This window comes from Leptodactylus fuscus, chromosome 8, assembly GCF_031893055.1.
Source record: "Leptodactylus fuscus isolate aLepFus1 chromosome 8, aLepFus1.hap2, whole genome shotgun sequence".
In the NCBI taxonomy this organism is placed as follows: Eukaryota; Metazoa; Chordata; class Amphibia; order Anura; family Leptodactylidae; genus Leptodactylus; species Leptodactylus fuscus.
In genome coordinates, this window is record NC_134272.1 from 22,483,880 (window position 1) to 22,499,197 (window position 15,318).

The following is a 15,318-nucleotide window of genomic DNA, read 5'->3' on the forward strand; positions in this document are numbered from 1 at the left end:
TGCTGGTGCAGTCACTGTGTACATACATTACATTAGTTATCCTGAGTTACATCCTGTATTATACTCCAGAGCTGTGCTCACTATTCTGCTGGTACAGTCATTGTGTACATACATTACATTACTTATCCTGTACCAATCCTGACTTACATCCTGTATTATACTCCAGAGCTGCGCTCTCTATTCTGCTGGTGCAGTCACTGTGTACATACATTACATTACTTATCCTGTACTGATCCTGAGTTACATCCTGTATTATACTCCAGAGCTGCACTCACTATTCTGCTGGTACAGACACTGTGTACATACATTACATTACTTATCCTGTACTGATCCTGAGTTACATCCTGTATTATACTCCAGAGCTGCGCTCACTATTCTGCTGGTACAGTCACTGTCTACATACAATACATTACTTATCCTGTACTGATCCTGAGTTACATCCTGTATTATACTCCAGAGCTGCACTCACTATTCTGCTGGTGCAGTCACTGTGTACATACATTACATTACTTATCCTGTACTGATCCTGAGTTACATCCTGTATTATACTCCAGAGCTGCACTCACTATGCTGCTGGTACAGTCACTGTGTACATACATTACATTACTTATCCTGTACTGATCCTGAGTTACATCCTGTATTATACTCCAGAGCTGCGCTCACTATTCTGCTAGTGCAGTCACTGTGTACATACATTACATTACTTATCCTGTACTGATCCTGAGTTTACACCCTGTATTATACTCCAGAGCTGCGCTCACTATTCTGTTGGTGCAGTCACTGTGTACATACACTACATTACTTATCCTGTACTGATCCTGAGTTACATCCTGTATTATACTCCAGAGCTGCGCTCACTATTCTGCTGGTGCAGTCACTGTGTACATACATTACATTACTTATCCTGTACTGATCCTGAGTTACATCCTGTATTATACCCCAGAGTAGTGATGTTCAAAAGTTTTAGGCACTTCTGGGAAAAATGCAGCAAAGTAAGAATATTTTCCGAAATAGAAGGGCCATCAAGCAGGGACAACTTTCCTCATGAAATGATGGTGGTTTGGTATTCTCCATGGAGACTGTGCGCTGTCATCAGTTGGCGAAATACTGGTAATGCCATTTCATGTGAGTATGAAGAGACCTAGTTCCTACACATTTGTGTTCATACCAATGGCTTATTATCTGTTTTCAGATCTTGCACCTTATTATTGATTTGTCATTTCATATTGTACAAAAAAAATCCTATACAGGAGATGACATAGCTCCTGCCTCCAAAACCAGAAACACCTCTGCCAGTGTCACCACCACCCAAGCTACCCAAGGCAGTTGTGTCGGATGTTGAAGGTGTACGTCAGGTGGAATTCTTAATATTGCAGCTGCCTTCACCTTTAATGTCACCCTGACCTGGTTGCCAGGTTTTATTTGTAATAGAATAATCATCAGACTCCATATCACCTTCCCCACCTTTTAGTGACTCATCCTGGCAATGGGATTCCTCTATTCCCTCATGATTCATAACAGATTAAGCCCTAGTGCTCTTAACCAGCACTACCACTAGTAGTACATCCCCTGCCAATACTACCTCCACCAACACTCATGTCTTCCACTATCTATTCTACATCAAAAAACCCTGGCAGTTTTCATCCAACTCATCAAAAAGAGGAGGAAGAAGAGGAAGTCTTGGACTATGAGAAATTCCTCCCTCACAGCAGATGCCACATGACTACTAGAGAAGGGGATCTGCGTCAGTGAAGATAAGTGAAAAGACATAGTTTACAGTACAGAAAGACAGCATGGTAAAATTGCATTTTGAGGAGGAACACAGAGAACCCTCACTCAATATTTGATGTTCACTGACTTCAAAAACATCTTTATTTTTAGGAAGGACAACAGCACTGTGGCTAGTGTTGGGGCAGTCAAGACCAGAAGTTGTGTTACTGTTGCCACCCACATTCTTACTGTCAGTAGTACTGGTAGTTGCCCGAGTGTTTTCTCCTCCACCTCCTTTGTCCTATCCTGTTTTTTTAGCCATTGTACTGCACACTGCTTAGTGATTTGGCAACAATTCTGAAACTGTGTATTTTTACGTGTTACTTTTTGAGTCAGATAAAATCAATCTGTACTGTACTGCACCGTGCAGAAGCTACAGGAATCAATGAGTCAGAAAAGCTTAATCTGTACTGCGTCCTACTGTACTGCACTGTGCAGCAGCTGGAGGAAATTAATGAATCAGATAAATTCAATCTGTACTTTATGTGACAGTGTCCAAATAGACCAATACAATACAATTTCAACATAATGAACCAGTTGACTTTTCATCTACTAATGTCACGGACGGCTGTACACTAGCACTGGCTGCACAACTAGGTTCAATCATACCTGGACTATGACCTTACTCCAGCAGGTTCCTAAACCCTGATCCCATTGACTTCTTGACACAGCAGACTGGACTAAGGCAAGAACTGGCCTAGAATGTGGTGTGTCTTCTAGCCTATAGTATAATGTCGGAGAGGCATTCAGCATGGCAGGTGGCACTGTCATACCAAAGGGTTGTGTCCATGGGAAGCATGGAAAAACTTGCATTTGTGAAAATGAATGACACTTGGATCCAGCTATCTGCCTGTCCATTATGTCCCATGCTATACCGCTGCTTTCTCTGCCTAGTTAGGCATCATATCCTGCCTTCTGTCCTGTTCCATACTGTCCTGTCACCGCTACAATGTCTACCACGTAGCAGATCATCATCTAATGCCTTGTCCATCCCGTTCTATAACATACTGCCATTACTGCCACTACCTACTACCTACCACCATTCGTTTATGTATTGGTTTTTATTGAAATTTAAAAAAATGAAACAGATTTAAAAAAAAAATAATAATAATAAAGTTCTAAAGAAGCCACAATTTTACTGGTTACTCCTCCCATAAAAGGAGAGTAAAAAAAGGAGAGTAAAGAAGTGTAAAAGGAAAACAACATCCGGATCAATGTGTTATTAATCAGGCTGTTTATTACCAGCGACCGCCATCCATATACCCATAGCCATATCTGCTGCTGTCATTTCAATATTACTTTGGATGTCCAATAGAGCCACAAAGGGGATAGAACAGATAGTTCCTAGGAGGTCTCAGAGAGTCATACATAAAATTTTAAGAAGTTTGCAGTTTCGGTTGGTAATGAACTGGTTCGGACCCAGCCCAAAATTTTAGTCCAAACATGAATTGAGAGGTTTGATCTTGTCCAAATTTTAGCTCTGAAGTTAGCAGAATTGTGGTAATGGGTACAAGAATCCATCTGTAAAGGTCTTGATCCTCACGTCTGAGTCATGTACAGTTTGTCTTTTACTTTTTGGACTGTAAAAGAGTCACTTGAAATTTACTATAGTTATGAAGACTCGTTCTGGGCTCTGAGTTGCTGTTCTAAGCAAGCCCGTCTTTCTTCTCTCATCTTCTCGAACTCTTCAACTTGTCTTCTATAGTCCTCCTCCAGTAACATTTGCTCTGTCAGTGTCAGCATCTTCATTTTTTCCTCCTGTTCCTTGAGGTCCTTCTCCAGCTGAGCTTGCTCTTTCTTCTTTTTAATTTCTTCTTTCCTCCGCTCTGCCATCTTATCACGCTGATGAATGTAGTTGAGCACAAATTGTCTCCTGTCCTTCATCTCCTTCTGTGGATCTCGAGGTTGCTCCACATAAAATTGAACATCTTTAATGACGTCACACAAGAATTTCAGAACTTCCTCGTGCTTTCCTCGGGTTTTTGCGTGACGTTCGGAGATGTAATTTTCAAATGAAAATATTCTCTCAACGCCGATGTTCTTGAATATTGCCTCTGTTTCACAGAAGTTTCCTGATGTCTTATGGGTGAGAACGACTATTGGGTAAACTCCTGAAATACAAAATATCAGATGTAGGTCAGAGGAACTTCAGCCTGACCTGACACTATCTATAGCATTGACATTGGAGACCCGAGATACGCCGAACACTCAGATTCTGAATATTCAGCGCTGGTTTGAGATCAGGTAACTTAAATACACCTTCCATATCCTACATCTTAGCATGGTAAGGGTATGCTCACATGGAGTTTTTTCCACCTCAAAAATATGCCTCACATTCATTTCAATGGGAGTCAGTAGCAATGAGCAGCCTCATCGGTCGCTGAAGAGGGACTGGTGATGTATGTCAGTGATATCGCTGGATCCTCTCCAGCGACCACCTAATGGGCCGCAGTGGTCTCTTGAGGTGCAGAGGGAATGAGGCAACCAAACGGACTGCAAAGTATTCAAAACTCTAGTTTCGAATAGTATTCGCTCATCTCTAATAATGTTATTCACCTTTCTTGGGCTTAGGAGCCGATGTTCTGCTGCATCTAGTGAGGTGTCGTTCATGAACAAACCACCTCTAATCAGTGGCCTCAGTGGAACTCCACAAGAGACCCATTGAGCAGAAGAACCGGAACATGCCAAGAGTACAACGGAACATCGGGGACAGATGAGTGTGATTTTTTTTTTTTTTCACTTCCTCTGCTTGATATAAAAGTTAAAGGGATTCTCCATTTTTGCCTAAGCAACCCCTTTAAGACTGATGAGAGCCAACAACCATATTGGGTTTCTATTCCTTTTAGAGGAGATAGTCTGACCTGGCTTTATTCTCATATTATGCCATGTATAAGTAGGTTGGAAATTAAAAGATCCTTAAAGATTAAAAAAGAAAAAGACTATAAACTATAACTAAAAAAAACCTACATGTATTTTCTGAAATTCTCATGGGAAAAAACTATCCAAACCAATTCATGTGTGAACAATGTTTTAGGAAGTCCCTCAATAAACAAAATCTTTACTATAGACTATGATGATATTACCTGTAAGTCCTTGTGCAGTGTTCAGTAAAACCGTCAGTTCCTTTATATCAATTTCTGTGATAACTTTTGTTATACTTAAAAAAGATAAAAAACATTAAAGAAATTGAAAGCTATCAGTAAGGCTACTTTCACAAATTTTGCAGACTAGGAAACAACCATAATACAGCTCCTATGTAAAGGAATATAACTACTATAATACTGCCCCTATGTACAAGTATATAACTACTATAATACTGCTCCTATGTACAAGAATATAACTACTATAATACTGCTCCTATGTACAAGAATATAACTACTACAATACTGATCCTATGTACAAGAATATAACTACTATAATATTGCCCCATATGTACAAGAATATAACTACTATAATACTACTCCTATGTACAAGAATATAACTACTATAATACTACCTCCTATGTACAAGAATATAACTACTATAATACTACTCCTATGTACAAGAATATAACTACTATAATACTACTCCTATGTACAAGAATATAACTACTATAATACTGCCCCCTATGTACAAGAATATAACTACTATAATACTACTCCTATGTACAAGAATATAACTACTATAATACTACCTACTATGTACAAGAATATAACTACTATAATACTTCTCCTATGTACAAGAATATAACTACTATAATACTACCTACTATGTACAAGAATATAACTACTATAATACTACTCCTATGTACAAGAATATAACTAGTATAATACTGCTCCTATGTACAAGAATATAACTACTATAATACTGCCCCCCTATGTACAAGAATATAACTACTATAATACAGCTGCTATGTACAAGAATATAACTACTATAATACTGCTACTATGTACAAGAATATAACTACTATAATACTGCTCCTATGTACAAGAATATAACTACTATAATACTGCTCCTATGTACAAGAATATAACTACTATAATACTGTTCCTATGTACAAGAATATAACTACTATAATACAGCTGCTATATACAAGAATATAACTACTATAATACTGCTCCTATGTACAAGAATATAACTACTATAATACTGCCCCATATGTACAAGAATATAACTACTATAATACTACCTACTATGTACAAGAATATAACTACTATAATACTACTTCTATGTACAAGAATTTAACTACTATAATACTGCTCCTATGTACAAGAATATAACTACTATAATACTACTCCTATGTACAAGAATATAACTACTATAATACTGCCCCCTATGTACAAGAATATAACTACTATAATACTGTTCCTATGTACAAGAATATAACTACTATAATAATGCTCCTATATACAAGAATATAACTACTATAATACTATTCCTATGTACAAGAATATAACTACTATAATACTGCTCCTATGTACACTAATATAACTACTATAATACAGTTGCTATGTACAAAAATATAACTACTAAAATACTACCCCTATGTACAAGAATATAACTACTATAATACTGCTCCTATGTACAAGAATATAACTACTATAATACTGCTCCTATGTACAAGAATATAACTACTATAATACTGCCCCTATGTACAAGAATATAACTACTATAATACTACTCCTATGTACAAGAATATAACTACTATAGTACTGCTCCTATGTACAAGAATATAACTACTGTAATACTGCTCCTATGTACAAGAATATAACTACTATAATACTGCCTCCTATGTACAAGAATATAACTACTATAATACTGCTCCTATGTACAAGAATATAACTACTATAATACTACTCCTATGTACAAGAATATAACTACTATAATACCGCCCCCTATGTACAAGAATATAACTACTATAATACTACCTACTATGTACAAGAATATAACTACTATAATCCTGCTCCCTATGTACAAGAATATAACTACTATAATACTGCTCCTATGTACAAGAATATAACTACTATAATACTGCCCCTAGGTACAAGAATATAACTACTATAATACTACTCCTATGTACAAGAATATAACTACTATAGTACTGCTCCTATGTACAAGAATATAACTACTGTAATACTGCTCCTATGTAAAAGAATATAACTACTATAATACTGCTCCTATGTACAAGAATATAAGTACTATAATACTACTCCTATGTACAAGAATATAACTACTATATTCCTGCTCCCTATGTACAAGAATATAACTACTATAATACTGCTCCTATGTACAAGAATATAACTACTATAATACTACCTCCTATGTACAAGAATATAACTACTATAATACTACTCCTATGTACAAGAATATAACTACTATAATACTGCTCCTATGTACAAGAATATAACTACTATAATACTGCCCCTATGTACAAGAATATAACTACTATAATACTACTCCTATGTACAAGAATATAACTACTATAGTACTGCTCCTATGTACAAGAATATAACTACTGTAATACTGCTCCTATGTACAAGAATATAACTACTATAATACTGCCTCCTATGTACAAGAATATAACTACTATAATACTGCTCCTATGTACAAGAATATAACTACTATAATACTACTCCTATGTACAAGAATATAACTACTATAATACTACTCCTATGTACAAGAATATAACTACTATAATACCGCCCCCTATGTACAAGAATATAACTACTATAATACTACCTACTATGTACAAGAATATAACTACTATAATACTGCTCCTATGTACAAGAATATAACTACTATAATACTGCTCCTATGCACAAGAATATAACTACTATAATACTACTCCTATGTACAAGAATATAACTACTATAATACTACTCCTATGTACAAGAATATAACGACTATAATACTACCTACTATGTACAAGAATATAACTACTATAATACTGCTCCTATGTACAAGAATATAACTACTATAATACTGCTCCTATGCACAAGAATATAACTACTATAATACTACTCCTATGTACAAGAATATAACTACTATAATACTACTCCTATGTACAAGAATATAACTACTATAATACCGCTGCTATGTACAAGAATATAACTACTATAATACTGCTCCTGTGTACAAGAATATAACTACTATAATACTACTCCTACGTACAAGAATATAACTACTATAATACTGCTCCCTGTGTACAAGAATATAACTACTACAATACTACCTCCTACGTACAAGAATATAACTACTATAATACAGCTGTTATGTACAAGAATATAACTACTAAAATACTGCTCCCTATGTACACGAATATAACTACTATAATACTACCCCTATGTACAAGAATATAACTACTATAATACTGCCCCTATGTACAAGAATATAGCTACTATAATACTACTCCTATGTACAAGAATATAACTACTATAATACTGCTCCTATGTACAAGAATATAACTACTATAATACTGCTCCTATGTACAAGAATATAACTACTATAGTACTGCCTCCTATGTACAAGAATATAACTACTATAATACTGCTCCTATATACAAGAATATAACTACTATAATACTACCTACTATGTACAAGAATATAACTACTATAATACTACCTCCTATGTACAAGAATATAACTACTATAATACTGCCTCCTATGTACAAGAATATAACTACTATAATACTACCTACTATGTACAAGAATATAACTACTATAATACTACCTCCTATGTACAAGAATATAACTACTATAATACTGCCCCTACGTACAAGAATATAACTACTACAATACTACCTCCTACGTACAAGAATATAACTACTATAATACAGCTGCTATGTACAAGAATATAACTACTAAAATACTGCTCCCTATGTACAAGAATATAACTACTATAATACTACCCCTATGTACAAGAATATAACTACTATAATACTGCTCCTATGTACAAGAATATAACTACTATAATACTGCCCCTATGTACAAGAATATAGCTACTATAATACTGCCCCTATGTACAAGAATATAACTACTATAATACTACCCCTATGTACAAGAATATAACTACTATAATACTGCTCCTATGTACAAGAATATAACTACTATAATACTGCTCCTATGTACAAGAATATAACTACTATAATACTACCTCCTATGTACAAGAATATAACTACTATAATACTGCCCCTACGTACAAGAATATAACTACTATAATACTGCTCCCTATGTACAAGAATATAACTACTACAATACTACCTCCTACGTACAAGAATATAACTACTATAATACAGCTGCTATGTACAAGAATATAACTACTAAAATACTGCTCCCTATGTACAAGAATATAACTACTATAATACTACCCCTATGTACAAGAATATAACTACTATAATACTGCTCCTATGTACAAGAATATAACTACTATAATACTGCCCCTATGTACAAGAATATAGCTACTATAATACTGCCCCTATGTACAAGAATATAACTACTATAATACTACCCCTATGTACAAGAATATAACTACTATAATACTGCTCCTATGTACAAGAATATAACTACTATAATACTACCCCTATGTACAAGAATATAACTACTATAATACTGCTCCTATGTACAAGAATATAACTACTATAATACTACTCCTATGTACAAGAATATAACTAGTATAATACTGCTCCTATGTACAAGAATATAACTACTATAATACTACTCTATGTACAAGAATATAACTACTATAATACTGCTCCTATGTACAAGAATATAACTACTATAATACTACCTCCTATGTACAAGAATATAACTACTATAATACTGCTCCTATGTACAAGAATATAACTACTATAATACTACCTCCTATGTACAAGAATATAACTACTATAATACTACCTCCTATGTACAAGAATATAACTACTATAATACTACCTCCTATGTACAAGAATATAACTACTATAATACTACCTCCTATGTACAAGAATATAACTACTATAATACTGCTCCTATGTACAAGAATATAACTACTATAATACTGCTCCCTATGTACAAGAATATAACTACTATAATACTGCTCCTATGTACAAGAATATAACTACTATAATACTGCTCCCTATGTACAAGAATATAACTACTATAATACTGCTCCTATGTATGAGAATATAACTACTATAATACTGCTCCTATGTACAAGAATATAACTACTATAATACTACCTCCTATGTACAAGAATATAACTACTATGATACAGCTGCTATGTACAAGAATATAACTACTATAATACTGCTCCTATGTACAAGAATATAATTAGACTAAAACTACCCCCAATGCATAACTATGTAACTGGTATGATACCGCTATTCCACTGCTGACAGATGTGCAGGTTTCTGACATTTCACTCACCTATGCACAAACACTGGGAAGACAAAATCTGAGGATTTGATTTCTTTTTCTGCTTCGATTACTCGCTCTGCACGTCTAAAGCCTTTGCTCCAATCTACCGTTTCACCAAGTGGCAGTAGATTACCTGGAGGAGTGACATAACTTGGTTATAGACACACAAGCTGCCCCTCTATTACTCTGCTAGCAGTGCAGTATTAGGAGCTGGTAAATTGCTGGTTTCATCACTTTCGGATGAGTCGGATACATGGGGGAAGATTTACTACTGGGGTTAAAGTTTGATATTGGCGTTATTGCCGCCTTTGTGTCCGGGACACAGTATAGAGCTTCAAAATATGGTGCATATACCAGTCTGTATTTGCGGCTCAGTCCACACATTTCAATGCATGGGTCAGACATACTGTGTAACTACGTACATGTATCTACAGCCGATGGATGTGTGATCATTGGGAATCCTATCTCTAGGACCACCAACGTTTCTACATGTTTCCCTTGTCCTATGGATAAAGGATACATGGGATTTGTATCAAATTGAACTTTGCTATATATGTATGGCATAGAAAATAAAAAAAACAACTGCAGTTTTTGAGAAAATGTTTTTAACAAAAAATGATTGATTTGAATAATATGTCATTTTCTGGGACTTACTGAATTTACTCTAAATTGTTGATCTGTTTGTCATTTCAACACCTGCCCCTCCCTACACACACACACACACACACACAATTAACTTTTTACAATCAGATTACTGTATTTTACCAAGCTGAGCGTAGATTTCTCCAGTTTCATGGTCATTCAAGGTTCTACATCCTCGGTTATCCACCAGGGTGATGTTCTCTGTCAGTCTATATGGGATCCTCTCTGTTGTTAGTCCCCAATCTGTACCCCATGCCTTCGCCCAGTTCTGGAATTCACCATCTTCCCAGACATAGATACAAGTGTTTATGAAGGAGGACTTTCCATGTCCTAAGAGGCCGAAGAGCTGGATGAGAATTCGGTCAAAGCCTTGGCTTCCTCTCTTACATTTATCAAAACTGAAGGTCTTAATGTAATGTCTCATCTGGTCGCTGTCCATGGCGTCCTCTCAGATCCCTGTCTTCTTAGTGACTGAAGTGTGACAAAGTCCTTCTGATATTACTTTCCCTCATAAACTAGTTAATCTAAAAACTGGTTAAACTTTCTGTTGGCTCAGCAGGAACTATAGATACATTTACATTTGTTCTTTATACTTCCTCATAGTTGTATACTAGAGATGAGTGAGTACGGTTCGATCGAGTAGGTAATCGATCGAATATCACTGTATTCGACATATTCAATTCCGATCGAATAACACACAGTAAAAGCACTAAAAATTTGTATCCCCTCCCACCTTCCCTGGCGCTTTTTTTGCACCAATAACTGTGCAGGGCAGGTGGGACAGGAAGCAGGAAAACGTAGGCATCGAAAAAAAAAATAGGAAAAAGTCATTGGATGGCTAAATGGTGAATTTATAAGAATAGTGGCAGCCATTTTCGTGTCATTTGCGGCTTGTAGTTACACAGGGAGAGACGTATGCGGAGCGTCAGACAGAGTTTAAATATTGCTAGGCAGGAAATCAACATCTCTCTTAATCAACAGTTCTTTTCAGAGCTACAGTGCAGGAACAGTGTGTATACCCTGAACCTGCCAGAGCCTCCTACTGTCACCTGGACACATCTGCCAGTGACATAGATTGTAAGCTCTTGCGAGCAGGGCCCTCAGTGCCATTGTGTGAAATGACTTTCTTTGTAATGTATCTTTCTGTATTTGAACCCTACAAATTGTACAGCGCTGCGGAATATGTTGGCGCTATATAAATAAAATGTATTATTCTTATATTATCACAGCAGGGGAAGCATGTCTGGGGGCATCTAACACGCCCAAGTCACAGTATTATTCACAGCATCTTCTTATATTCCTATACTCTATCTCATAACTTTTATTTTCATGTCCTTTGTGATATGTCTTTTTCTTCTTCCTGTTCCTTTTTCTCATTTCTTCTGTTCCTATTTCTCTTTCTATCTTCTTCATGTTATGCCCTCTTCCTCTTCTTCATCATCTTCCTCCTTCTTTCTTCTTCTGTTCCTCGTCATTCTTTACTACCTATTTTACGTGACATTTTTTTCTTCTGTGGTTGGTCCAGGGAAGAGAAAGATGATTGTTGTCATTGACGACTTGGATGACAGTGAAGACAAGATGAAGCAGAAAATCCTGGAGAAGCAGCCCAGCCTTGGTAGACTGGCCACAGAGACCTTCCTCTTCACTACTACTGAGAAGAAGGAGATGGATCATCAAATTCAAGGCACCTTCAAACCTAAAGCCCAAAACAGGAGAGAGACTTGTGATGCTGCTTTGTCTACCTCATAGAGCGTTGGTCACATTAATACAACGTAACAAGTAGGATTGAGCGATCATGTTCGGAAAAGATCGGATTCCGATTGAGAAAATTTCACGATCGTGATCGGAATTCCGAACACGATCTTTTTAGGTGGGATCGAGATCGCTACTATTTTCCACAATGCTTTGCTTAGCACTGTCAAAATCCGCCTCATTGCCCCCGTGTGAACTAGCCCTTAAACTAGCACCACTACTTAAACTACAATGGACACATACACAGTACTATTATGGAAAAAAAATACGTTTTGGAAGTAGGTACTAAAAATCTTTGATTATGAAGAGAAGGTCTGACTCCGATCCGGTTGTGAAAATAATGCCGACGGAAAATTTTTACCACATACTTCGGGAAACCCATCAGTCAACTGGCCACGGAGGAAGAGATAAAATGCTGTATAGTTTGAAATCGAAATACTTAATACTTACTTCAGGTGTACTGGAGTTTTTAAAGCTGTGCACGGCATGTCAGTCTAAAAAAAAATGTCCAACAAAAGAAATCGTTGTTTGCCCAATTGTATCTAGCGACTTCAAACATCATGGCCAAGTTGATTTAGTTGACTTACAGCCCACCCTAGATAGACATTGCAAATAGCTATTACACTACAGGGACCACACGACGAAATTCAGCTTTCTTCGACCGTTGACTTCAAAAAGAGCTGCTGAAGTAGCAATGGAACTAATAAAAATATTTTTGGAAGGAGATGGTGGTGGACTTTAGTAAATGGAGAAGTGCTCCGACACCGGTGGAGATCCAAGGAACATGTATTGAGATAGTCAGGACCTATAAGTACCTGGGTGGGCTCCTCAATAATAAATTAGACTGAGCTGATCACCTGGACGCGCTGCACAGAAAGGGCCACAGCGGACTCTACCTATTCAGGAGGCTGAGGGCCTTCGGAGTCCAGGGGACACTTCTTAGGGCCTTCTTCAACTCTGTGGTTGCTTCTGCCATCTTTTTCGGTCTGACCTGCTGGGGGAGCAGTATATCAACCAGGGACAGAAATAGACTTGACAGGCTGATCAGAAGGGCCAGCTTTGTCCTGGGGGGCCCCCTGGACCCAGTACAGGTGGTGGGTGACAGAAGGATACTGTATGTGGTGACCTCCATGTGGGAGAACAAATCCCACCCCATGTATGAGACCTTGATGGCACTTGGCAGCACTGTAAGTGACCGTCTGCTTCACCCCAAGTGTGAGAAGGAGCGCTATCGCAAGTCCTTCCTTCCAACTGCGACCAGGCTGTATAATCTACATCAGACCAAGTGAAGATCACTCCACACAGAAAACTAATAATGATTATGACTATGAAGTCTTCCTTGTTTCTTCTTCTGTTCCTTAGCTGCTATAGGCTCCTAGTATATCTTCTCTTCTCAGCACGTGTGTCTACGTCTGTAACATATTACTTTGTATTATCCTGTATCTGTATTACTAGGCTGCTGTAACATGCTGAAATTTCCCCACTGTGGGACTATTAAAGGATTAAAGGAAAGGAAAGGATTATCTACGCTACATCAAACCCTGGAAGTTCTCATCCAACTCATCAAAAAGAGGAGGAAGAAGAGGAAGTCTTGGGCTATGAGAAATACCTCCCTCACAGCAGATACCAAATGACTATTAGAGAATGGGATCTGCAACAGTGAGGATTAGGGAGAAGATATAGCTGACAGTACAGAAAGACAGCAAGGTAAATTACATTTTGAGGAGGAACACAGAGAACCCTCACTCAATATTTGAGGTTCACTGACTTCAAAAACATCTTTGTTTTTAGGAAGGACGACAGCACTGTGGCTACTGTAAAGGCAATAAAGACCAGAAGTTGTGTTACTGTTGCCATCCAAATTCTTACTGTTAGTAGTACTGGAAGTTGCCCAAGTGTTTTCTCCTCCACCTCCTTTGGCCTATCCTGTTTTTTAGCCATTGTACTGCACACTGCTTAGTGATTTAGCAACAATTCTGAAACTGTGTATTTTTACTTGTTACTTTTTGATTAAGATAAACTCAATCTGTACTGTGTCCTACTATACTGCACCGTGCAGGAGCTGGAGGAAATTAATGAATCAGATAAATGCAATCTGTACTTTATGCAACACTGTCCAAAAAGACCAATACAATACAAGATCAACATAATGAACCAGTTAACTTTTCATCTACTAATGTCACTGACGGCTATACACTAGCACTGGCTGCACAACTAAGTTCAGTCATACTTGGACTATGACCTTACTCCAGTAGGTTCCTAAACCCTGATCCTGTTGACTTCTGGGAGAGCAGACTGGACTAGGGCAGGAACTAGCCCAGAATGTGGAGTGTCTTCTAGCCTATAGTATAATGTTGGAGAGGCCTTCAGCATGGCAGGTGACACTGTCACACCAAAGGATACAAAGTTGTGTCCATGGGAAGCACGGAAAAACTTGCATTCGTGAAAATGAATGACTCTTGGATCCAGGAGTATTTTCCCACATCTATAGCTGATATCACCGGTTAGATCTAATAGTCGGGAAAGGGAGCTGTATATCACTAGCCAAATGATGCCTCTTAATCTATCTGCTTGTCCATTATGTTCCAAGCTATACCGCTGCTTTCTCTGCATAGCTAGGCATCATATCCTGCCTTCTGTCCTTGTTCCATACTGTCCTGTCAATACTATGATGACCACCACATAGTGGATCATCATCTCCTGCCTTGTCCATCTGGTTCTATAACATACTGCCATTGCTGCCACTACCTACCACCGCACCACTACCATCGTTTTCTGTATTGGT

At 37.3% G+C, this 15,318-nt stretch overlaps 1 protein-coding gene across 1 annotated transcript; it reads right to left on the reverse strand.

Annotated features, from left to right (window-relative positions):
• Nucleotides 1–3,206: 3,206 nt before the first annotated feature.
• LOC142216752 (uncharacterized) lies at nt 3,207–11,220 on the reverse strand. The gene is made up of 4 exons (XM_075284785.1): nt 10,905–11,220; nt 10,149–10,272; nt 4,854–4,927; nt 3,207–3,881 (listed from the first exon to the last, which is right to left on the reverse strand). Exons 1-4 carry the CDS (start codon nt 11,218–11,220, stop codon nt 3,382–3,384), a joined length of 1,014 nt encoding a protein of 337 aa, XP_075140886.1. The 3' UTR covers nt 3,207–3,381.
• Between the last annotated feature and the right edge of the window lie 4,098 nt (nt 11,221–15,318).